The following is a 26164-nucleotide window of genomic DNA, read 5'->3' on the forward strand; positions in this document are numbered from 1 at the left end:
GCGGCAGATGGGAGAATTTCCTCGTTTTCAGCTTGTTTCACTTTCTCTAGCTTGCAGCCCTTTTGTTTAAGTCCATGGGCAGCATAATAATCTTGTAACTGTTTTTCCACCTTTCTTTTGCAATTTTTATAAAACTTGTCTAACTGTTCTCTGCTCACCCGACTGCCACGGGCGGTAAGCAACTTCTTAAGTCCTCTAACATACAGGTCCTTGCTGCTGGCGTGACCCATCCTTTTTCCCTAACTCGGCCCTTCTTTCAAACAAAGAAAAAACACTCAGGTGTCCTTCTGGCCGTGTCCCTTGCGGGGCCAAATCCGTCTTAGCTAGAGGCGCGCCGGTATAATCCCCCGGCCTGGTGGGTTGTAAAGCCCAGTCGCCGTTATGCCATATGACAGAACCGGAACCGCAGGTTAGGACCCAATCAAGCTCCGTAACACGAAGTCGTGGAGCTATCACTCACTCACACACTCATTCGACCGAGGGGACAGTGCCTTGCTCACCGTGCATCCACTGATTAGCTCCAATGAGCTGGGCCCTTGCCACACGGTGTTCCTCACTATTACCCCTATATTCAGTCCCTGTTCGGGCGCCACTTGCGGCGGGCCGGCCGCCACGAGTCGAACGGTTCCTGACAAGGGGAGTGGGAATGAAAAAAGGCACTCACACTTTGATGATGGCGATCGCGGACCCCAGTGTTCCTGGAGACGACTGAGTTTATTCTGTCCCCAGAATTTATACCTTCTGTGGACGTGCAGTTTAGCAAGTACAAAAATGCATTACCTAGTTAACAGTAAAACTTTAACTTTAACACAGGAGACACAAAATTTACTGAAACTCCCAAATGTAATTATCTTATCAATAGCCCTGATAGGCATCAGCCTTCTGTTCTGGGAACTGGCCACTCCCACCACATTCCTGAGCAGCATGCAAGCACTCTGCAGATGCAGGCAGAGACAATTGCTTCAGTGGGAGGAAATAGGTTAAGTATAAACTGAGCCATTCTGTTAAGGCTTTAAAGTTAACTGCAACCATGGCTCCCCACAAGACACTAGGAAGCTATTTGTCAACATTAAAAATTAGATAGCGTTGGCTCACTTTATTTTTAATAAGATTTCATTTTAAGGTTGAAACAGGTGAGACTCATGTTAAATCCCAAATTGTTGCTTTCAGTGACTGTTTCAGCTGGGGCTACTGTGTAGCAATAAGCACATTGCATCTTCTTTTTCTACAGTGAAAATAAACTAAGATTTCCCTCTGATTCACTATCTCCAACCGGAAGATTCACTACACTGAAGGTTTTAGTTCTTAGCCGAACAGGAGTAACATGGGCTGAGGTAATCATATTTCTTTATTACCCAGTAATTAGCAATTTTAAATTCTTGGTTTAATTAGTAATTGAAGCACCACTGTGGCCTCATTTTAATAGGATTGTTTAAACTGTCTTATAGACAGGAGTTACAGGACCATTGTAGTGACGTAGAGGTTTCTATCTAGGAATCCATATTCTCTGGGCTCATTCGGATTTGTTCTGGTGTCTTTCTGGCCGGTGGCTCTCCATAGTGCTGTGCAGTAAATGTGTGCCAAGCTTCCAAAAGCCTTAGTTAGCTGCTGATTGAGCATTTAGCTGCCTGAGTTTCCCACAAGTGTTCTTAGGGCAGAGAACAAGCAGCAGGAAGGTTCTCACATCCTTTTGAAGTTCAGCTTCTAGAATTCTCTGTTCATTGTGTGCAGCTGGGAGGATTCCTGGGTCCCTGGCCCAGTAGCATATGGAACTTCTCTCTGGTACTGCTGTTTTCTGTCAGGGGCTGACTTTACACACCCAGAATATTCCACGTTCAAACAAGTGCAGAGTAGTACACCCCCAGCAAGCTGTTCATCTGTGAAATGTCACCGAGGCACCTGCCTTAGAGATGTCACCTTGAACTTGGGTCCTTCCAGTGGCCACGGCTGTGTAACTTCTTTCCTGGGACTCCCTCCCCAGGGTTAGTTAGCATCAGACAGGCAGGGCGTACAGGAATGCTGGTGGGGAGATGGCCGTCAAGTTGAAGTGAGAAAAATCAGGAGTCATTGGGAAGTTCTGACTGATGAGTACATTCTTTACGAACCCAGACTGGCATCGAGCATTGAGGAACGGTGTTTCCTTCCATTGCTTAAGCAAACCACAGAAGTAACAAGGACGCGCTAAGTCAGCCTCTGCAGTCCACCTTGGGGGTGCCTGGTCCATTTCCGGCTTGCTCCCCATGCGGTGCCGACACCTGCCTTGGCTTCAGAGTGCCGAAGTTAGGCTCCGTGTCATTGAAACACATGCCGCTAGCATTTTAATGTTACCACCCACCCACCAGCCCTCCTGGCCTGAAATATAGTCAGTAAAGAAACGTCCATCAGGTACTATTTCTAAAACAGTGACTGCACTGAACTCGTGGCAGCCCGAGTCACCCCCTAACTGCGTCTCCCTTCCAGCTGCTGCAATGTGCTGCCGGGTGGCCGGTCCTCGAGGAGCTGTACCTTGAGTCCAACAGTATTTCCATTTCAGAAAGGTAACAAGGGGTGACTTCCCTGCGCCTGTCACCACCTAATCATGCTGAATAAAGTCTCAGTTATATCTTAATTTTTAGAAGGATCTGCAAGAATTAGAAAAATGCTTCTTCATTGCCTTGACAAATTAGAATGTCTACTATAACTTCATTACTCATTGAGGAAAACCCCATTAGGGTGAAAGCCTCGAATTAAATGTTTTTGAAGGCATGAATTTTATTAGTTTTACATACATGTATTTAACTTCTGTGCTTAAATGGAAAATCTGTAGGATTTGTTATAAAGATTAAATAATCATTTGTAATTAGCACTGTTTGCTTAAGGTCTATGTACCAAAGTAGTTGAAACGCTTGATCCCTTAAGTAAATTAAGTATGTTGCCATCTCATCTTCCTCTTTTATTGATATTATTAAATTACTATGTAAAATAAATGTGGGCAAATTTACAACAAATTTTTAAAGGATTCAAATTAATGATATTTTACCTTACAGAATAATTTATTATTCAGGCAAAGGCAGGTTTCTAAAAAGTAAACTTTCTGAGATAATTTTCGATTCATAGGCAATTACTACCCAGTTTCCTCCACTGGTAACATCTTACAAAGCCGGGGTGGGTGCCACCGGGATCCCGTAGAGACGCAGAGTTTCCAGTTCAGGGGTCCCTTATGTTGCCATTTTATAGTCGTACCCACTTGCCTCCCGCCCCCAGACCTCTCCATACCAAATGTAGGTATTTTAAGGCAGTGCCTTTGAAAACAAGAGATTAAATTCATGTTGAAAAAAATTTATTTTCCATACAGGCCGATTGATGTTCTACAGACCCTCAAGTTATTAGACCTTTCCTCTAATCGGCTAATTGATGAAAACCAGCTGTTTCTAATAGCCTATCTGCCCAGGTAATTTGCTCCTAAAGTGCCTATTATAACACATTTTAAGTGAAGGGATCATATGCTATATATACTTTCTCAATGGAAATACAGTAGTAATGATGGAATTCCTAAATCGAGGAACAGTTTAGGAAAGGTTTGAGTCTCGAGTTTACTTGTGAACTAGGTACAGTGTAGACTGTCTGTACTAGGTAACTGAACAGTGAATGAGTTGGCCCTGGTGCCAGTGTCAGAGGTCGTCACTCATTAGACGGGGGAGTCTCTTTCCTCTTTGAGATGCAGCCAGCACAGCAGCAGGCCCCCAGGACTGCTAGGTGAGTGAGATCATTAGAATGTAGCTTGAAGCATCCACTTTGCTTGAAGCGTCCATTCCCCAAACTGGGCTTCAGGGTTTCTAAGCATTTTACCTGGGATGAAAACCTGGGGTGTAGGAAAAAGTTCACAAATGTAGTCTGGCTGCTAGGCATTTGAAATTGTTCTGTGAAGTCAAACTGAACACTTATAATTGCAGATTAGAACAACTAATCCTTTCTGACATTGGGATTTCTTCTCTCCATTTTCCAGATTCTGGAATCGGTATGTAAGACTACTACCTTCCCCTCCCGTCCCCCATACTTGAGCTGTTCCTTTCACTTCTACTGTATAACTTAATTCTCCTTTTTCTAGGGTGCAAATCATCAATGTTTCCTTCCTTGCAGTACCTCGTGCTGAACGACAATCGGATATCACAAGTAAGGGCCCCTTCAGACGTGCCCACCACCGTATCACTGAGTCCCACTCTCATGCCCCAGTCTGTAGGTTCCTTCTGTTAAAAAATGTTTTAAATTGAAAAAGGAAAGCTTCCTCAGAGGGAAGCTCCTCACAGAAATCCCAACAGCTCCCCTCGTTTTCCATGGCGGGGAGTGAAGGCATGGCCTTCTTGGTGCCTGTGAGATCAAAGCCTGTGCCTCACCCTGGAACGAACCACTTTGCTTTTCTGTTGCTACTTCAAATAATCTGAAAAACTAGCCTGAAACATGTTTATTTTCATTTGTTTTCTTCTGTGGGGCTGCAGTGGTCATTTATCAATGAGCTAGATAAGTTGCCGAGTCTGCAGGCTTTGTCGTGCCTGAGAAACCCCCTGACTGAAGGGAGCGGAGCAGAGACCGCACGTCAGTTCATCATCGCCAGAATCGGGCAGCTGCAGACCCTGAACAAGTGCAAGGTGAGTGCTGGTCCCGGGACCAGGCCTTTTCTTAGACTAGAAAATAAAGTATCAAAAAATGTAAAAAGCATGGCGGCTGAGTGGCTCAGGTAGTTGCGCTGTATTTCTAACACCGAGGTTGCTGGTTCAATTCCCACATGAGCCAGTGAGCTGCGCCCTCTACAGCTAAGATTGTGAACAACGGCTCGACCTGGAGCTGGGCTGCCGTGAGCGACCAACTGCCTCAGCCGGGAGAGCACAAGGCTCATAATACCAGCCTGGGCCAGGGAGCTGCGTCCTACACAACTAGACTGAGAAACAAGGGCTTGAACCCGAGTGGGGGAGGAGGGGAAAAAATTGTAAAAAACAGTATTTGACTATTGTCAAGGACCAGATGTGGTCTTCCTCCAAATGGTGAAGTGTCATCCTGTGCGTTTTGGTGACAGTGGTGCTTGCTGACCGACCCTCGAGTGGGTTACACTTACGTTAGTGCCAGGAAGCTGCTGCCCCAGCCTTACTCCCTCCGAGACAGGCCGAGCAATACCGGGCACTGTCCTTTCCTGTGAGGGGGACACAGGCGGAAAGACGGGCCCCGAGCTTCTCTGTCCTTCCTTCTCAGCCACTCTTGTCATAAATGGGTAAGGCAGTGCCCTGCCCACCCTTCAGGGTCAGCTCCTCCAGGTGGGTGACCGCAGGCACCTGGCAGAGTCCCGAAACCAGCTTGTGGGCAAATACTCTCGTGAAGAAAAGTGTAAAACTGAAATTTTTTCTTTCTAAATAAACTCCTGAATACTGTCAATGTTAAAAAGGAAAGGTAAAAAAATATTGTCTGTCCCTCTCAATGATTCTCTAAGGGTCAGCAGTGGAGGAAGCACAGGTTGCAAAACAAACACTCATTAGAAAAATGCCTCAGTGGACTTGTTTGTATTTCCCACTGACATAGATTCTTCCAGAGGAGAGGCGTGGGGCCGAGCTTGACTACCGAAAAGCATTTGGAAACGCGTGGAAAAAGGCGGGGGGCCATCAGGACCCAGCGCAGAACAGGCCGAACGAAGAATTCCTTGCTGCGCACCCCAGATACCAGTCACTCTGCCTAAGTGCGCACTGGGACTTTCGGGGAAACCCTGTCCACGGGGTGTCGCAGGAGGGCCGCGCTTGCTTCTCTCCCTGTGCCACTTCAGCAGGTTGGGAGAGGAGTCTGTTGTCTATGGAGAGGATGAGTCAGCAGCATCTCTCAGCAGCAGGAACCTGAGAAATGGGGGTGGGGGTGGGGCGGCTCTTAATCGGAAGTTCTCTTCTCTGCCCACCCCGGCCAACCTCAGGAAGGGCAGAAAGGGCTACAGTCTCTCAACCTGGCTCCAACCTAGGGAACTGAACCAATTCAGAGCATTTGAGGGTGGAACCCAGGCACTGGTATATTTTCAGCTGCCCAGGTAATTTTAGCGTCCGCACAGGGTCACACGTGCGCAGTTTTTGCCCAGCACTGCGTTCCGGGCTCAGACACACTGTGTGCTCCTCCCGGGCTGGCACTTGGTGTGCCAGCTGCTTCTCTCTCTCCGGCCGCTGTGACTTCATGTCTCTGTCCTTGATGTACCTTCCACCTTGTTCTGACTTCATTATTATTCCAAATTTCACTGTTACGTGATTTTCTTTATATATTTCCTAATGCGAGGAGTTCACTGCGGAAACGCTTCAGGCTGGAACATTATCTTTGAGGAAGAAGAGCTGCCCGTGGGAATTGCTTTCAGATTACTCCATTAGCTGGCCCAATTTCCTGGCCACTTTAGGTGAATTCGAAATCACTTGGGCGTGGGGAAGGGAGGCCTAAAGCAGCCCTGCAGGTGTGGCTCAGTGCTTCGCTCTGCGGAGCTGGAAGACAGAAGCACAGGTACTTGGGGTATTTACAGAAATTGTCAGCAGCCTGGCTGAGCAGGAGAAAGCAGGAGAGCACAGCTTGCCTTACACCCTGCTTTCTACTGAGGCTGCTTCTCCAAGCGGTGGTTCTGAGCGCCCAGCCTGGCAGCGCGTATCTGGCCAAAACTGGGTAAAGGTGTCCTGTGAGAGGTGCTCCAGGTAGGACCAGGTTTCTCTCTCAGGACTCAGGGAAACGTTAGCACAGGCGACACTTGGACGTATTTGACACTTACCTAGGCTTTTCTGACTGGCCTTTAGTTCATCACTCATCCGTTTTTGTTTCTTCTTAAATAGAATACGGCGCACCTGAAGATGGGGAACTCAAAACACAACAACCGTTTTTGCTCAAAAACCAGCTACTAAGTAAGAACCCCTAATTCAAAGACACCTTATTTGTATTTGAGTCCTTAGGTGCTGAAACAGATAGTGACGACCTAATAGGAGTTGTTTCTCTTAAGTACCTAAGTGAGTACTTCGATATTTAAAGAAATGATAAATTCTCAAATATGTCCAAATTATTCTGTTGGAACATTTTAGCAATTCCCATGCTGTAAACACATTTAACAGTGTTACAAATGTGGGAAGTATCTGAGCGATGAATGAACTGAATTGTATTTGGAGATTTGTGACTTTTCTTACACTTAAAAACCTAGCTACATTGTCAGGAAGGAAGGATTTAGGGGAAAACGGAAGGCGATAGAATATTGGTCCTGCTGTTTTGTTGTTGTAGCAATTCAGTGAAGTATTAATAAAAGGAATTTTAAACATCACTAAGACCTATTCCTTTATTAGGATTTGAGCCAATTCTACTGAACAGCTGTATCTATCATTGGCAGCCCGGTTATCCTTCTTACGTAGGTCTCATGTAGTCTTTTTCCTTTTTTCCTTCAAGCACTGAAGATAAAATATCCTAATAAACTTGATGAGAAAATCATAGAGAAACAGCTGCCAGGTAAGCGGAATGAGTCTGTCTTCCCCTCCTTATTCTCCTGCATAGCCGGCCCAGCTCTGAGTTGGAGGAACTGACATAGTTCACTGTCGGAAAGTGTGGCCTTTTTAGAGTTGATAGATTTTACTTGGACATTTGTGACTTTTTGTACATTCTATTCCTTACCAGTCAGGAATCCCTGCAGAAACTATTTAGATACCGTCTTTTAATAGACACACTTGAAATGTTTTTCTTTGAAAAAACTTTAGAACTTGAAATATTTGTGCTACTGGGATTGAATGTTTTGTTTGGAAAATATTTTTGTGTCAACCAAATAGATCTATGTGACTTACCTTAAACTTTCACTCGAGAGAAAAAATTACATTGTCTTTCAGTATCCTGTGATACTCAAAGATTAAACTAGATTCACAGTTAAATACTAAAATATAAACAGGTTAAATTTAGAGGAGGATTTGAAGAAATAAAATATATATCACCCTAAATAACTAGTAAAATACCTTTCCTTGTTTGCCTGTCAGTGCAGTAAACTCACACTGATTTTTAAATTAGTTTTGTCAAATAAAACAAGCTTATCCTGGTATTACTTGTGGATGGCTTTGGTTGTACTTTCTGATTGATAACCACTTAGTGTCAATTTACCAGTTAGCACCCTATTTTTCTTTACTAGCAGTCCAGTCAGTTTCTATGATACATAATTTTGCTGTTATGTAAAGATGAATTAAAATTAGTGGTTCTTCTTTCATTATTCTGTTTTCAAACTTAAATACTGTCAGTAAAGGCACTAAGTGAAGGAGGACCAGAACTTGTTAATGTAATTGGCTTGGGATGTCTTTGCATTTTTCCTTTTACTTTCTAAATACCTGAAATCAATTTGTGACAATGGCTTAAGAATGTCATTAGATCTGTGAAGCTTTCTTTTGTCAGCATGTCCTGGGGAAGAAGGACCGTGGGAGTGTGGGGGCGTGGATGTGGCCCTAGGCTGCTGGTGACCGTGTGTGCCTCCCCTCTCTCTGTCTATATTGTATCTGACTGCCCCAGTCCGTCTGAGATTGTTACCTGCTGGGACATCCCGTGTTCATGTTCTGAGTTCCATTAGTCTTCAGGTGGAACTAGTAGAGATTAGAATTATCCAGACATTATATGTAATAGCTGCTGCTTTAAGCTATTCAGAGTCCTGTATTCTCTAAACTCAGCAGTAAGCCAGTTTAAAACAGTTCTTAATTTTTATGTCACATGATGTAAATAGCCTTTGAAAAGAAAAATGATGAAGAATGTAAAATACTGAAACTTTTTACCCATCAAACGTGGGGTTGGCATCAAAAATCAGTATATACTTGTAAAGTCGTGTGGTAATTGGAATAAATTTAAAAAAAATGCTGTGACCAAGCATTCTAAAAATCATTCTCATATTTACTGGGGGAAATGACTGTCTGCTGGTGGAACCACACGCTGCACTATTGTGTTTCTGAAAGAAGGACGTGGGTCTAGAGCTGTGCTGTCCAGTGTGGCTGCCACTAGCCATGTGTGGCGATTCAAATTCATTAAATTGAAATGGAAATAAAAGGTTCAGTTCCTTCCTGACACTCACCCCATTTCAGGTGCTCAGTAGCCACATGTAGCTGCCATACTGGACAGAGCAGGCCTAGAGGAACCGTCATGGAAAGGTGTATCACTCTATAATAAAGAAATGCAAGCTGTAGACCAATATATATTACAAAACCTTACAGAAATAGAAAAAAGCTTGGAAGCATACCCATCAAACTTGCCACACTGGTCATAGGGAAGCAGAAAGGTAATTACTCATCTCTACATTTTCTGAATGTTAAGATAATCATGTGTTACTCTGTTATTAAAAATAGTAACGTCATTTAGCTTGACACGCAAATTCCCCCTTTCTTCTATGGACCCAGTACAGGTAGGCAGATTTCTTACGAGAACTGTTTTATGACCAAACGCTTTGTTTCTGGTAATGACTTAGGACTGTCATTTCCCTTTGTCGTGCAGTAGTTAACCTGTGACTGACCATTCTCCCAACAATGAAAGTCCAGCTAAATCTGAAAGAGCACAATTACCTATCAATCACATACTCACACATAAGAGCAAATTAAGCTACTTAAATTTATAAATGTCTATTGTCTATATTCAATGAACTTAAGAAAAGGCCACTTTTTATTCTAAAATAAAGATAACATTTATTATCACAAGTTGCATAAAAACAGACAGCTTTTACAAAAAGGATTTTTTATAGAAAAATATGTTTGAATACATGTGATATTTGTAGGAACTCCATATTATCGCTGTATCTCCAGCTAAAGCTTTAAAGAAACTGTATTTTTCATAATCAAAATATCCAATATTTACCATATACCCATCTTTGGAAAAAAGTTCTAGTGTTTCCTGAACAAACCAAAGCATTTATTCACTAAGTTACATTTCCATGTCTGGTAGTCACCAGTATATGTGGTCAAACAATCACACATTATAGTAACTACAGACGGGTTCGGGACCTTGTATATTATTTAGTTCACCCCTCACTTTACAGAGCAGGAAATCAAGGCCAGAGGGGTTGAGAGCCCCACTCCAGCGGTCTTTCGGTTAATTCTTAAGTAATCACAAAGATTTTAAAAGAAAAGTTAATGATTTTACTCAAATTTATTCTTTTGTTCAGAGAATATGATTTCTCATTTATTTGGATTAAACACCACCGAAATGGTATGAAAGCTCACTGTCAAGGGCACTTGGGTCAAACACTGGGTCCGCCTCCCAAATGACTCAGTAAATGCTGTGAAACTTTGTTCCAGGCAATTGGCGCACCTTTCCCTAATCGTTTACTTGTGCAAACTGATACTGTCTGTCATTGCAATTGTGGGTTTGTCATGTGAGCTAGTTAACTGTCATTTCAGAGAACTGAGGATTTTTCTTTTCTTTGATAGACTCCATGACAATTCAAAAGGTGAAAGGACTGCTGTCACGTCTTCTCAAAATTCCTGTGTCAGACCTTCTGTTGTCCTATGAAAGTCCCAAAGTAAGTTGCCCAGCAAAACACTATCAAGCGTAGTTCCTACAGTGTGACATGCTATTAAACTGAGTCTCCACATAGCACTGATTTTAAATGGAGACCACAGACCTTGGTGTGGGGGGGTTGTATATAAAATGCTTGGTTGGATCTGTCTTACCCCTCCCCAACCCTCTGTTCTAATTTTAGATGCCGGGCAGAGAGATTGAACTAGAAAATGACCAACAGTCATTACAGTTTTATTCTGTGGAAAATGGAGATTGTCTGTTTGTACGATGGTAACACCTAACTAATAAAACTCAGACTAGACTGTGTATTGTGACTGGGTTCGTTAGACAAATGATTTATTGGAACAATTCTCTCAAAAAAAAGCTTTTATAACTTGCCCTAAGTATAGAAAAGATCGTACTTTTCATTGCAAGTGACCATTTCTACGCTTGTATATAATAGCAATAAAGGTTTTGCACCTACTGATTTTATTTCACATTTATTTTATAGCTCATGACTATACTTCATTGTGTGATTTTTCTATCAGATATAGAATCTGAACACAGTTAATGTCTGTCATAAGACCAGCTTTACTGGAATTCTCTATTGATACTACTAGTTTAAAAGGTTACTAAAATGATTTGGTTGGTCATTTGGGGAAATGTCCCTTAAACTTAGGGAGGCATACCCCCTACTATAAGAAGTATGTGTTATGATCTCTCTTCTCAACTGTACTATTTTTAGAGTACTCACAAAAATTAATTACATACTTTTCCCTACACCTAGAAGATTAGCAGCTCTGATTGAAATTCACTTATATTAGGCAATGACAGGAGGAAAGCAAAATTCTTTCAAAGTGTCAAGTATTTAGAAATATCTTTCCCGATGGCACTAAAACCCTGAGAGGTATCTGACTTTACTTATATTCACAAAAATTTAGCATTTTTGTTTTTTTAACAGAAGTACTAACCTGTGACCTTCAGGATTTACGTGAAATGTCAAAAAGAAAAGTTGGGTTAGTCTACTTAATAAATGAACTTCAAAACCAAGGTCCAGAACTGAGAATTACATTGGTTCTTTTTCAAGTTTAAGTTGCCTACTTCATTCAGACACCCACAGAATCTAACATTATGCCTAGAAACCCCAAACTTTGGTATAAGTGACCACTGCTCATAAATGATCACACAGCCATTTCTGTGAGTTGTTTTTGGCCCGTATTAGGCTACACGGAGCTATGCTGCAATCCAGGTTGAAATTCCAACTCGGTTACTAACGATCTCTGAACAAGCCAAGTTTTAACCAAAAATGATAGGTAATGAATCAGCTGTCAGGATTTAGAAATATTTTTTCTTTTATAAACTATTTGGTATTTTTCAAATCATCTTCCAACACATGAATACAGTTTTTCTTATGCTACAATATCAGTTGATTTTTAAAAAGGAGACTTTGTGCAAGCATTAAGAAATACCACACTGATTTCAGAAGGGCCAGCCTAGGACTCTGTTTCTGAAGGATCATACAATCCCTGCCACACCTTGGCTGTCCTCAGACTCACACCCAGATTACTATTCGCCTACCCTGGTCTTTCAACACTGCGACTTAAGTCACCATCAGCTTGCTTCACACTGACAGGGGTCGCCACACAGCTCCTTCAGTTTCCATAGTTCTGTCAGCTCCTGCGCGGAATACTGAGGGGAAGACAGCATGCCCGGTTCACAACTCTTCTCACACAGCCACAGGCTGTCCTGTTGAGAAACAAAACGAAAGCTGACTGGGGAGCTGTGATGTGAAACTGCGTGAGGACAAAGGGGGCACATGGGCGCTTCTATCCCAGGGAAGCTGAGGTTACTGCAAAGACAACTCAGTGTGTGAACCCACTTGGCGTTTGTGGGGTGTGGGGAAGGCACCACATGCAGCGACCCCGCGGCCCTGGAACACAGAAACAGGCAGTGTGTGCATTAAGAGACAGCAAAGGGAGTTCTATGAAGACAAGGTCTGGAAACCACAAATGGAAAGTTCCATATTTGCTATTATACAAAAAGGTGGCTACACAGCATTATGAGTGACAGCAGCTCTTCTGAGGGAATGCTTAGAAGATTCTGGGGATTGCACCAAGTGCTTTATAAGTATTCACTAATTTAATTCTCATCATAACCCTGTGAGGTAGGAATTATTTCCCTTTTACAAACTAAGAGTGAAGTACCCTGCTCAAGGCTGCAGGAAGTTAATGTAGGTAAATTGATGCCGAGTTGGGAGGATAAAAAAGGGGGCCTGTCAAGACTCCTCACAACAGGTCCTTAACGATCAGCCCACCTCCCAGCTTCTGTTCCCGGCAATAGAGTAAAATACAGATCCAGAGAAACCATCCAACCAAAGAACATAAAAATACTGGATACAACCTCAAACATCTTTGCAAAGTATACTGAAGTAGAATGTGCTGGAATTGGCATGGGCCTTGGAGCCTCTGCCTTGCCCAGGGCCAGGAGACTGACCAGAGACTGCCACAGCCAGCCAGCACCCCTGAGGGGTGAAAGCCTGGGAGTATTAAGAAAACCAAGCTAGGGAGGAGGCTTGTCTGTCTCCACCTGGGCCCTGGGTGTGATGGAAAGGGGTCTCCTGAGCACGGAACCACAGCCCGCACTTGGGTGGGTCTTTGCCTGGAGTCACATTCTGTAGAGGCCCCCAAGTCCCAAGTCAGAAATGTAAAATGCTCATGGACGGGAACACCCGTAGGTAGGTGCACGGCAGAAAAGATGTAAATCCCCTCTGTGGAACGCCTTTTAAATACAGGCCCCCCACCCCCCCTTTTCCAAGGAATGTGAGGTCACCACAAAACAAGTCTCAACACATCAGGAGACAAGCTCCATAAGGAATAGTCTGCAGAGCCCACAAACTACAGAATCAGACCCGCAGAGACCAGACACCAGAATGATCAGATATAGAAAGAGTTCTGTTCAACGTGAAATAACGTCAGAGGTAGGACTGAAAGTACGACAAAGGAACAGAACTGTCAAAGCTGACTGAGTAGATGGGGTTGATTTCTGTTCCCCCGCGAAGTGCGGGTGTACTCTGGGCTCCAGGTGCTATGCAGGGCTCTTTCTGTCCCCTGCACCTTTTCTGGCCAAAACGGAAGCAAGAATCAAGAATTCAACAGAAATCTCTGCCTGCTTTCTTCCCAGTGCTCTGTTTTCCATTTCTGATCCATGCAGATTCATTTCTTGTTTTTCTAGCTCAGTGATCAGCGTATTTTAAAACACCTCACCATATTTTATCCACCATTTTATCTGCATCAGTCAGAAGGGTGGCGGGTCCTTGGGCCACACACCACACTGCTGCAAACTTGAGTCACCTGAAACTTCCATTCAAAACATTTCCTTGTGATTTAAACTCAGAAAAATATTGGCTGAGTACCTCGGTGGATTATTGTGAATTAAATCAAGAGCACAGTTACTGATGCTAAAATATCTTCACTGTTCCTTCCTCAACTCTCCAGAACCGAGGCCAGCCCCACTCAGACCTGCTTACCTGGTATCTTTTGGGTCCTATGGCTGCCATCCAAATGCCCATGCTTACATCTTCACCCTGTGCATGCACCAGAAGGTTTAAATGCAAAAGTTTAAATGCTGTACCATCTGTAAAGACAGTGCCACACCCATTCCCTTAATAAATTATTTTTATGCCTCTTTGTTTCATAATTTAACCTGAAATCCAAGCCTGTGTTAACACGGACAGAGTAAAAGCTAAGTGGCTTTAACACGAACACCACACATCCTATAAAAGTGGCCCGTCCACTGCTCCCATGGACCTTAGGCCTCCAGCACTAATAGTGTGAGACCCACTGGATCTAAGCATGAGGCGGAGCGATTCCTAACATGGTCCCCAGAATCAGCGAAAGAAAGCACCTGCTTATCATGTTTCCTCTTCTGAATATAAATCTTTATACTCCTCCAGGGACGAGTAAATGTAGACTGAAAAGATAGTAAGGAGGCTCACAAAAGGGTTTAGGAGTAGAATTTAGAGCCCAATTTGAGGGACAGGCGTGTCCCTAATTCCTGAGCAGTGACTCCTCCACAGAAGGAGTAACATGGTCCTTCCCACGGGAAGCTGGCCCTGCTCTCGGGATACTGGGCGGGATGGGTCCACTGAGGCCAGGAATCCTCAATTACCTGATAGGTCTTTAGCCTCCCCGCATTGCTGGCCAGCCAGTGGACGATGTCCCTGGAGACCACATACCCTGACCCGCACGCAAAGGCAGGGTAAGCAGGGCTGGGGTACTCCAGCTCCTGCCACTTTCCGGTTCGGTCAACTGCCCAATTCAATCTGAAACTGAGATTCAAAATCAGTTGGCTTTTTGTGTTGGTCTGACTGATACATCCTATCGCTGTTAAGCTTGCCTCCTTCACTCTCACTACAAAGGACAAGCTGTAGAAGCAAGGAAAGAAGAATGAGACAAACTGTTTTTATGTTTTCAGTCTAAAGAAATTATTTATCTAGTGGGTGCTTTGTATAAAAGATCAGTATATCAAATTCTCTCAAAGTTGCATTTGTGGTTTTAGAATGGAAAGCACATTGTCTTGTGTAAAATGCTAAAAAAAAAACTTCACTAATCCTTACTGTATTGCTGAAGAAACACAGAAAATAGTTTCAGAAATGTGTCACAAGTTCATCCTGACACATAATGTACAGCAGCTTCCAATGTGAGCAGCACTCCTTTCCTGGGCATGAGCAGAAAGCCCCATCGTCTTCCCTCCTACGTTACCTCACGTTTTCCATTTTAAAAAGTGTTCCCCCTCTAACTGTAGATTAATAAATTATAGTGACCAGGAGCCTAACGGGGAAATTTCCCATCTCAACCACATTTTTCTTATGAAGAGTGACATGTATGTGTCATTCTAAATGAATTCCCTTTGCTCAGATACACGAGTGCCAAGGGGCTAATGACGTTAACTTACTTTCCCCACCAAAAGTTAGGACCATCCAGGTTCTTGTGGGCAATTCTGTTAAATACAGCTTCCAAGTCTACGTAACAGTCGTCATCTGTCTTTAGTAATAAATCAAAGCTGGTTGTTTCCACAGTCCTGTTGGCAAAAAAGGGAAATGAATGTCGGTGCCTCCATACAAGGAAACAAAACAATGCCAACGTCACATTTTAATTAAAAACGGACCCTCTGCATCCTGTACACTTTTTCATTCTCTTACTCCTCCAGTGCTGAGAACATGTGCTCTAACAGAATGCTGCTGTGACCAACTAACTACAAACGTCATCTGATTTTCACTATGTGGCCTAACAGAAGGACCAGGCCGATTTGAAAAGGTACAAAGGGAAAAACACAGAAAAAAGACGTGGCTTAAGTGGAACACAGGATCAAACAACTGCTTCACCAGTATTGCTCAAGCAGACTGTGGAATCCATTAAGTATTTGCGTTCTAATAAGAGGCTCAGGGTGAGGGGACAGGTGTCACACCTGGTCTCTGACACAGAACAACACTCTTGTACAACAAGCAGCAACAATGTGCTATTTACATTACACTCAGCTATTTTATGATTTTAAAAAGACTGAGTTATAACATGAAACACATTTTCCCTCGGAAAAGATTTCCAGCAATTAAACTATTACAAGTGACCTTTTAGAAGGCACAGGAGGGTAACTTCATTTATCTAGACATAAAAAATATGTAATGACAACTAGAGATAAAACTGATACCTTATTTCACATTGCCAATCCCTGTACATGTTTGTTAAAAATCCCAGAGTCTTCCTAGGAAACCAGTCAGATGACAGAAACCTGAATTTAAAAAATCAGTAGAAAGTTTCACTAGGTCCAAGCATGGTGAAGGTACCAACAATGGGTCCACACCAAACAGTATAACCCTGTGCTTCTACAGTTTCTGCCAAATTAACAGCATAAGGCATACATAACAGTTATTTGCTAATTAAGAACTTTAGTGACAAAGGACACTGAGGTCACTGATGAATCAACTGAATAAAGAATGAATAATGGAAGCTTTCATTTACCGAGCGGAGGGCAGACCGGTGGGACAGGCTGTGGGGAAGTGGGTCCCCAAGCGCAGCTCTGGTGGAAGGTCGTGCTCATCCTGGTGGAGATGACGGCCCAAAACAGACAGTGGTGGGAGAGACTGATGGAGAGACTAAGATCGGAGATACGCATGGAGGAGAGGAGATAAGACTTAACCTGAAGGTGGTATCTAAAACTGAACTTCTACAACAGGGAATCAGTCCCTACAGGAAGTTGTAGAACTCCAGTACTGGTTTCCTATTTCCTGGACCTCCATTCCCACCCAGCACCTCTTTATATCCTTGCCTTGGCCCCACTTACAAGGAATGCCCATTAGTACTTGAGCTAAAAGAAGGTTCTTTTTCTTACTGCAGCTGTCCAAACTTTAGCTGGTAGTATAGACACATCCAAACTTCCAACTTTTCTATCTGCCCTCTACCCATAGGATGATTCCAAAATTAAATTAACTCTCCTAGACTATGAAACAATGCCTTCCATAAACTAATCAGACTGGCTACCCCTCAGGACCATAGAGTACTTGATAATTTCCCACTCTGCCCAAGGCAACAGAGAAGAGAAAGGGACAGAGGCGGGCTCACCAAGAAACAAGCTCACTGATCAAGTTTTAAAAGAAATGACAAAGATATGAAGACACTTGACAGGTTTAGTCTAGACAGAGACCAGACAGTCTTAGGGGGCTCAAGAGCAAATTATGGGATCCTAGAGTAACTAATAATATTAACAACTATATCTATATATGTTAGATATCTCTATCTATCATCTATCTATCTATCTATCTATCTATCTATCTATCTATCTATCTATCTAAACTGTTACTATCACTGTTGCTATTATTATTATAAAGATAAGAATTACAACTAAGACCCAAGAAATGCTAGAGAGTCTGGAGGTTATGATAGACTAGGGGTTGTTGAATTTTAAATACAAATTTTGGAATTAGGGCAAGCAGTTTTCAAATGGGTGGAGCAGAGAAAGGAAATACAGTGTGGATTCAGTTGAACAGAATTCAGACCAGTAACCTGGAGTGAGTGAGTGACTGGGGATTTAGGAAGGTGGGTATGAACACAACTGAAAATGGGCCATTTTCAAACTCACTGATGTTCCTCTCATGTTGGCTTGAGACAACCAAGGCAATGACTCAAAGGAATGACTTTGCCTCAGAGTGAATCAATTCTTGCCTGTTTGTTTTTGATAGATTCCTATCACTCATATTATGGATGTGCTGCTCTAAATACCAAAGCGGCGGCATTTTACAAGCTGTACCCTGACAGAACCAGGATACAACAGATCATATTCCAGGTGTCTGGGGATCTTAGGTTGGTTTATTTCCGTAAAAAATCTCAGTGGTTTGATGTTGATAAATTGTTTCTACATCAAAAGAACAATAAAACAGTTTCTGGCTACGTGACATTTTTACAACCTACCATTTATAGAAGTTCAACAACTTAGCAGGAACATTTCGGTAAGTGTCGACAACATCCACAAAAACAATATCCTCATAGAAGTGGCTCTCCTCCTTCAGCAAAGCATCTTCCTTGTGGAGATTACTTATATGATCAATAAGTCTTCGAGGGCGAGAATGGAGGTTTTGTAAAAGAGTATCACCTTCTACAAAGGAAAAGTTGAGAGCTGGAGAAAAATGCTATTGCAAACTCAAGACCCAGACCTGTACCACAATGTACGCTGACACTTTGTTGCCACGGTAACCTAACAGGAATCCAGACTTTAGGGACTCTGAGGTAGGGACACGGGAACCCTCAGGATGAACGGACCCTGGAGAGCAACCTGGCGGGACCTGTTGGGCCGAGGATGCGCAGACTGGAGGACTCAGTAAGTCCACTCGTAGCTAAGTCCCCAGAGACAGTATTTTACATGATCACAAGGATATTCATCACAGCAGTGTTTGCAACAGTGAAAAAATGGAACCAATCCAAACGACCACTGACAGGAGAATGGCTAAATTGTGGTATATTCACATAATGGAATACAGCAGTTAGAAAAAAATCAACCTGAGCTTCCTCATTAAAAGGAATGGCAATGAAAAAGTAACGCTGAGGAAAAGTATGCTGCTCACTGATATATGCAATGTGATACCATAGGTATCAATTATAAAATATTCTATTCAAAACTACGTTAAAGATATGCACATACAGAGTAGAAAGCAGAAGCGTAAGAATGGGAAGGGTACACATGTATGTCAGGACGCTGGTATCCTCTCGAGGGGAAGGGAGACGAGCAGGGCCAGGGAGACCAGCAGGGCGGGGCTTCAACTGTATCTGTGATGCTTGCTTTTCTTTCTTTTTTTAATGGAAAGAAAAGAAGCAGATTTATTCTGTAATGCTCTCTTTCTTAAAAAACAAAACAAAAAACAAATCTGACAAAATGTAAACACTTAATTCTGAGCAATAAGTACATGGGTGTTTCTTATAGTGCTCGCTCTCTATTTTTGGTGTATTTATATTTCATAATAAAAATGATTACTAATGTGCTTAAAAGACTTTACTACCTCACAAATTAAATCATTTGTCACATTTGTGCAGGGACTGTCTTCAGATCCTATGGATTTAATTAAGCAATTCTTTCACTAAGGCAGGATTTTCTCAAAGTACAGAAAATTTCTGAAAAACAAGAAAAGTGAGTGGCTGACAAGTGGAGAAAGGAAACTGAAATGTAATTTAGCGCTCTACTTCTTCTAACTGCAAATGAACACTGGGGGAAGGGAGACTGAAGACCTACAGTCTTGGATTTCTGCCTCTGCCACTATCCGTGAGATAGTGGACAAGTTACAAGTTTCTGGGCCTCAGAATTCTCATCTGTAAAAGGAGGAGGGGTTCTCAGGGACACTTCCTGAAATACAGATTCCTAGGCCCCAAGCCTAAAGATCCAGCTGGTCTGGGGTGGGGCCCAGGAATCTGTGTGTTTAACACGTGCCTTCCTGTAACTGATGCAGGTGGACCAGACTACCCCTTTGAGAAACACAGGCTTAAATGACATTGGTTTCTTTTTAACCCTTACATCCTATTATAATATCCTTTCACTTTAATATAAAGATAAATAGATACAATTTAATACTTGATACATATGATTTAACACTTGAAAGAAAGTGCAAGTGTCAGAAAATAGCAGTAACAGGAAAACGGTTGGTATCAAGATGAGAGCAGAAATTAAATACAGGCCTTTCAGAAGAACAAATTACACATTTTGTTTTATATTACATATACCTGAAAAATGAGTATAAAGCAGGGGTGTCCAAACTTTTTTCAACGTTTTTTATCAACGGCCATATGTGGTAAAATACACAAACAGCCAGGCCACTCACTCGAGGTGAAGTACGTATTGCCTCACCTGGTTTATTTAAGTAAACTAAATATATTTTTGGAATTTGCTGCGGGCCAATTAACAATGGATTGCGGACTGCAGTTTGACACCCCTGGTATAAAGTAATATATCTGTGTGTGTTTTAAATCTAATGATCTGTCTAGGTGTTGTTTAAATGAATCCTATGGTTCACAGCCTCTCAAAGTTTGGAGGCATCAAATTTGTCTAAGGAGCTTGTTAAAATAGTTATCTGAGCTCCAGCCCTGAAGATTTTAACTTAGTAGCTCAAGATATGGCCCAGCCAGAGATCTGAATGTACCATGTGATTCTTCTGAATGGCCCTTAGACCCTCAGATTTAAAAAAAATTAACTGCTGGGCCGGCCCGGTGGCTTAGGCGGTTAGAGCTCCATGCTCCTAACTCCCAAAGCTGCCGGTTCGATTCCCACATGGGCTAGTGGGCTCTCAACCACAAGGTTGCCAATTCAATTCCTCAAGTCCCGCAAGGGATGGTGGGCAGCGCCCCCTGCAACTAAAATTGAACACGGCACCTTGAGCTGAGCTGCCGCTGAGCTCCCGGATGGCTCAGTTGGTTGGAGCGCGTCCTCTCAACCACAAGGTTGCCGGTTCGACTCCCGCAAGGGATGGTGGGCTGTGCCCCCTGCAACTAGCAACGGCAACTGGACCTGGAGCTGAGCTGCGCCCTCCACAACTAAGACTGAAAGGACAACAACTTGAAGCTGAACAGAACCCTCCACAACTAAGATTGAAAGGACAACAACTTGACTTGGAGAAAAGTCCTGAAAGTGCACACTGTTCCCCAATAAAAAAAAAAAGTCCTGTTCCCCTTCCCCAATAAAAACAAAAAAACAAAAAAACAACAACAACAACAACAAAAAATTAACTGCTATTCAGATTTTCAGATATACCCAGTATATGAGAAGGTATCATATTCATTTTCATTCCTTTATCCTAAAATTCGAGTTATTTCAGGCTTGTCTGAAAGGAAGCTTCCTCACCCAAACCTTATTCCTTTTCCTTTAGCCTCACTGAGAGAAACTCTGACAAACATTCAGGGTGCACAGCTGCTGCCTGTAGGACGACTCAGTGCCAGAAGTCTCAAGGGTCCCCCTCAAACTAGTGTTTAAAGACTCCTGGTGGTACTTACGTGAACTGACTGGCCAAAGAAAGGAAGCTGCTCCACCTTCCCGCTCCGCTGTGCTGCACTGCCCAGGCCCCACGTGGGAGCCGCTCTAACAACCTGCCTGACCTCTTAGGCCAGCCTCCTGCTGAGCTAAGTCAATACCTCCCTTGAAGGGTGGTCTCATAGTTTTATGAAAAAAATCTCTGGACTGAAACAAATCAGGGATCCCTAGATCTTAAATCTCTATTTCTAATGGCAAGTTTGTGGCCAAAACCTATGTACCTTTTCCAGCTTATCCTCGGGGATCATGTAAGAATACAAACACTTCCATGAGGAAACAGTGCCTAAAGAAAGATGCTAGAAATCTAAAAAGCCACAGCTGATTGGCGAAGAGGGTCTGCCCCGCCCCCAGCTCCGCCTCACACAAGGGTCTGCCCCGCCCCCAGCACTGCGCCGCGTCCGGGGAGTCCCTGAAGACTTGCCTTTCAGGATCTGGCCTCTGCTGTCCCCAGTCCTCAAGAGCCTTCAGAGAGGCTGGGTCCTCACTTTTATAGGAACCCATGGCCTGCAGAGCTCTGAGAGGTCAGACACAAGCAGTACTGGGCACCCTTGTTCCAGGAGTGACGCTGAGGACAGGTGACCAATAACAACTGCATCAATAACAGGGTTTCTTTGTTAAAGATCACGACAGAATTCTCAGGAATTCACAGATGTGGATGTTTAAACGAGCTTCATTCAAGAAGACAAACACAGCCCCTCCTAATCCTATCATACATTCCCTTTAGTTTTAAAGACATGTTTAAGCTAATGCCTCTGACACTAATGAGATATATTAGTCGTTCACAGAACTGAAGATAGAGACCCTACATTTCAATATTCACATTATGAGGAGAGAGAGTCCATGTGAAGCAGGAGGGAAAGCTGAGTCCACTGCACCATCTCCACCAGGGCCACATGGAGGAGTCAAAACACAGCATTCCTCGGTCAGAGAAAAAACCAGGTTCTCTGTCTGACTGAGGCAGAACGGAGCGTACTACAGCCACAGGGCCTGGTCTACAGTTTGGCAGAAGTCTCCATGACCAAAGCCACAGCCACACGAGGCCAAGAAAGCCCAAGGGTATTAATTTTTTAAGATCACCTTTACGGTGACAGATGCCTTCCGCCTACGAGAAGATAACAAATGTCCACTCCACCACTTCTACTCAACACTGTACTGGACATTCTAGCCAGGACAATCGACAAGAAAAAAACGAAAAAGGCATCCAGACTAGAAAGGAAGAAGCAAAACTATCTATTCATAGGTGATGTGATCTTGTGTGTGGAAAATCCTAAGGCACTCACAAAACTATGAATAAATAAGTTCAGCAAGGCTGCAGCGTGCAACATTGATTTCACAAGAATCAACTGTATTTCCGTACTTTAGCAATCGACAATCTGAAAATGAAATTTAAAAAACAGTTCCACCTACAATAGCATCAAAAAGAGTATTTAAGAATAAATTTAACAAAATAAGGGCAAGACTTGTACTCTGAAAACCACAAAACATTAACTGAAAGAAATTTAATAAGACCTAAACAAATGGAAAGGCATTCTATGTTCATGGCTAAGAGACTTAATGTTAAGAAGGCAACTCCCCAAAATGATCTACAGATTCAATGCAACCTCTTTCAAAATCCCAGCTGGCTTTTTTGCAGAAATTGACAAGCTGATCCTAAAATTCATATGGAAATGCAAAGGACCCAGAATAGCCAAAGCAATCTAGAAAAAGAACAGAGTTGGAAGACACACACTTCTTGATTTCAAACCTTACTACAAAGCTACATAAATCAAGACAGTGTAGCTCCGGTGTAAGGACAGACATATAGATTAAGAGAACAGAAGATTCCAGAAATAAATCTTTATATTTAAGGTCAGAAAGTATAGTAAGTAGATAAGTGGTTGTTTAGGGTTGGAGGGAGGGAAGAATGAGGAGTGACTTAAAGGGTCTTGGGTTTCTTTTTTGGAGCAATAGACATGGTCTGGAATTAGTGGAGATACTTGCAGAGCTCAACATACTAAAAACCATTTCATTAAACACTTAAAAAGGGTAAATTACGTGGTTTGTGAATTACGTATCAATAAAGCTTTTAATTACCAAAAAAAAAAATAACCTTTTATGTCAAAGTACAAAGTAAGATTAGGTACATGAGATCAGTACCAGCCAACTTACCTTGAATAGTATAAATAAAACCACCTGCGACTCCCTCCACACCTTCCATGAATTCATGAGGCAATGCACCCTCCCCAGCCTGAAAGAAACAAGAATAGAAGTGCTCAATGTTTCATGACTAAAAATACATTTCTTATACTTAAAATTTGATCGCAAACTTCATAAAGTGACTCCCAAGTATATAAAGCTGTCTAAGCTTAGGTGCACCAGACTTCCACTACCAGGATGACATCACTATGCTCCTGCCTTTGTTATCTAATTACAGGTATATGCAGTAGTCCGTACAGTGTTCAGAATTTCCAGCTTACACAGAATCATATATTCTTTTTTTTTTGTTTTTTAAAGTTTATTGGGGTGACAATGGTTAGTAAAGTTACACAAGTTTCAGGTGTACAATTCTGTATTACATCATCTATATATCACATTGTGTGTTCACCACCCAGAGTCAGTTCTCCTTCCATCACCATATATTTGATCCCCTTTACCCTCATCTACCATTCTCCTCCCCCTTACCCTCTGGTAACCACTAAACTATTTCTATGTCTATGAACTTTTGTTTCTTTACTTGTCTTATTCTTTTGTGATATTCAGTTTTATATCCCACATATGATTCTTGACTTTTTCTGTCTCACATTTCATTTAGCATAACAATCTCAAGTTCCATCCATGTTGTCGCAAATGACACTATTTCATCTTTTCTTATGGAAGAATAGTATTCCATTGTGTATATATACCACATCTTCTTTATCCATTCATCTATCGAAGGACACTTTGGTTGTTTCCATGGCTTGGCCACCGTAAATAAAGCTGCAACAAACACTGGAGCATATATATCTTTATGGACTAATGTTTTCAGATTTTTTGGGTAGATACCCTAGAGAGGGATTACTGGGTTATACGGTAATTCCATTCTGAATTTTTTGAGGAACCTCCACACTGCCTTCCATAGCAGCTGCACCAGTCTGCATTCCCACCAACTGTGGAGGGTTCCTTTTTCTCCACAGCCTCTCCAACACTTATTATTTGTCTTGTTGATGACTGCCATTCTAACTGGCATGAGGTGATATCTCATTGTGGTTTTTATTTGCATTTCTCTGATGATTAGTGATGTTGAGCATCTTTTCCTATGCCTGTTGGCCATCTTTATGTTCTCTTTGGAGAAATGTCTCTTCAGGTCCTCTGTCCATATTTTAATTGGATTGTTTGTTTTTTGTTGTTGAGCTCTCTGAGTTCCATATATGTTTTGGATATTAGCCCCTTATCTTGAACTTGCTACCATAATAGTACAAAAATCAATTTTATTTTGCATTGTAGCACCACCACTTAAAAAAATTATTACCACTTTTGATTTCTTGGAGATTGAAAATCCCCATGAGTTCAGATGCATGTAGGCAGAGTTTGAAGGCAGGTGGCCACTCTGAGAAAAGCCCCTCAAGCAAACAGTTCAGATGGAGTCTGACTGATTGCTGATGCTGCTGAAGGGGCCTAGACAACGGCCGAGGAGCCAGCCACACGCCCGTGGACGTCTCAGCACTGCAGGCTCTTTTATTATCAGAGATTTACCTCTCTTCACCTCACAGGTTACTCAGACGGAGGCGATTCACCTGTGTGTGTGGCACGCCGAAATGGCACAGCTACCAAGCTGTCCTCCAGCTGCTGTGCTCTGGGTGAGATGTCAGTCACGCTTCTGCACAGTTACAGCGTCTCTCCATACTCAAGTCTCGACAGCACTACTGTCCTGTACAAAGCAATGTTCTAAAGCTACTGGGGAGACAGTGTCCCGAGGTGACTGTGGTGACATCGTTTACGTCGTTTACAATACGGTGTGTAGCTGGATGTGGAGGAAACTACAAGGTGAATGCTATAGACTCCAGCTTTGGAGTTCCATAAAAGGTTGTATACTCTATTTTTTCTTGTATATGCTATATTGTTTTGCTTTGTTCGGAACTTGATAATACTTTCTGTTTATTAACTTCTATCTAAAAGTCATAGCTTGTCTTTTATTTTGGCTTTAAAAAGTTTAACACTATCACTTGCTGGCAAGGGAAGACGACTTAGGAGAAAACTTAAATTTGCACATGGGGTTTCTTAGAGTAGGCTACTAAGTTACTTTTTTTTTTAGGTTAGCTGAGTGTTTAAGCTCTCTACAGCTATAATTCAGCCCCAAAGTGGACCATTTAAGTCTTTACATTTGAACCTAGTCCTCAACTCAGAAATAATTTGATTTCGTTTTCTGTAACCAACTCAATACTATAAAATTCCAGCATGTCTTATATATTTTTAAGTTTCACAGAAAAGGAGGCAAGATATCAAAAACACTGCCTTGAAAATAAGAAAAAAAACACTATAAACGCCATAAAACATTTTATCTTAAATAAAAGACTTCTCATAAGAAGGGAAGAAATCCTAAACGTGGCCACAGGGCTAAGTTTGTAAGTCCATATGAATTTGTGGGTCTGCTTGTGTAATGTCCTTCCTCACTGGAGTACAAGGTCCGCTGTGGGCCAGTAACGGACCTGTTTTGCCCATCACGGTGGTTGGGTTACAACAGGTGTGCAGTAAATGTTTTCTGAATGGGTAATAACATACCATATGATATTCATTTCAATTCAGGAAATAATTCACGTGAATAAGGTTAAGACTTAATGAAAATATACTAAGCTTGTGAGTTTAACTGCTAAGTGCTTTTCTAATCATTAGACTAGAGCATCCAGGAGAACAAAAGGCTGAGTCTATGACACCACCACAAACAGTGTTTATTTCAAGTTCATCATATTAAGTTTACCTACACCTTCAGCAAATTTGAATAAATGAAAAATAGGAGAGGCACACATCTCAGCAATATAAGTGAAAGTGAATACTCAATCTTATTTCCAATACTTTCACCTACAGTATTTTAACTAATATCCTACTATCAAGGTGAGACAGTGAATATTCTGAATTCTGCTAGCAAGAGTTCTTAATGTTGATACTATTGAGAAATAAA

The 26164-nt window shown here is 42.3% G+C and overlaps 2 protein-coding genes across 6 annotated transcripts in view; one reads left to right on the forward strand and one right to left on the reverse strand.

Moving 5' to 3' along the window:
* Positions 1-10957, forward strand: part of TBCE (tubulin folding cofactor E) — a 66461-nt gene extending 55504 nt beyond the window's left edge. For 2 of the 4 annotated variants that reach the window (XM_074316721.2, XM_074316718.2), the window contains 11 exons: positions 1232-1334; positions 2461-2537; positions 3335-3430; positions 3933-3997; positions 4088-4152; positions 4476-4625; positions 5548-5788; positions 6813-6881; positions 7411-7470; positions 10401-10492; positions 10673-10957. In XM_074316721.2, coding sequence (XP_074172822.1) covers positions 1232-1334; positions 2461-2537; positions 3335-3430; positions 3933-3997; positions 4088-4152; positions 4476-4625; positions 5548-5788; positions 6813-6881; positions 7411-7470; positions 10401-10492; positions 10673-10765 — 1111 coding nt within the window. In that variant the 3' untranslated portion in view covers positions 10766-10957. The remainder of the gene's footprint in view (positions 1-1231; positions 1335-2460; positions 2538-3334; positions 3431-3932; positions 3998-4087; positions 4153-4475; positions 4626-5547; positions 5789-6812; positions 6882-7410; positions 7471-10400; positions 10493-10672) is intronic. The other 2 variants (XM_019746979.3, XM_074316719.2) reach the window with 1 other exon arrangement.
* B3GALNT2 (beta-1,3-N-acetylgalactosaminyltransferase 2) overlaps positions 9634-26164 on the reverse strand; it is a 50934-nt gene continuing 34403 nt past the window's right edge. Inside the window, exons 7-12 of one of the 2 annotated variants that reach the window (XM_019746980.3) lie at positions 23179-23257; positions 17934-18117; positions 15424-15549; positions 14638-14797; positions 13997-14053; positions 9634-12216 (exon numbers count right to left, since the gene is read on the reverse strand). In XM_019746980.3, the coding sequence (XP_019602539.3) occupies positions 12082-12216; positions 13997-14053; positions 14638-14797; positions 15424-15549; positions 17934-18117; positions 23179-23257 (741 nt within the window). In that variant the 3' untranslated portion in view covers positions 9634-12081. Of the gene's footprint in view, positions 12217-13996; positions 14054-14637; positions 14894-15423; positions 15550-17933; positions 18118-23178; positions 23258-26164 lie in introns of both variants that reach the window. The other variant, XM_088799087.1, reaches the window with a different exon arrangement.

Source organism: Rhinolophus sinicus, chromosome 6 (genome assembly GCF_057876585.1).
Source record: "Rhinolophus sinicus isolate RSI-liver-muscle chromosome 6, RSI-T2T, whole genome shotgun sequence".
Taxonomy (NCBI): Eukaryota; Metazoa; Chordata; class Mammalia; order Chiroptera; family Rhinolophidae; genus Rhinolophus; species Rhinolophus sinicus.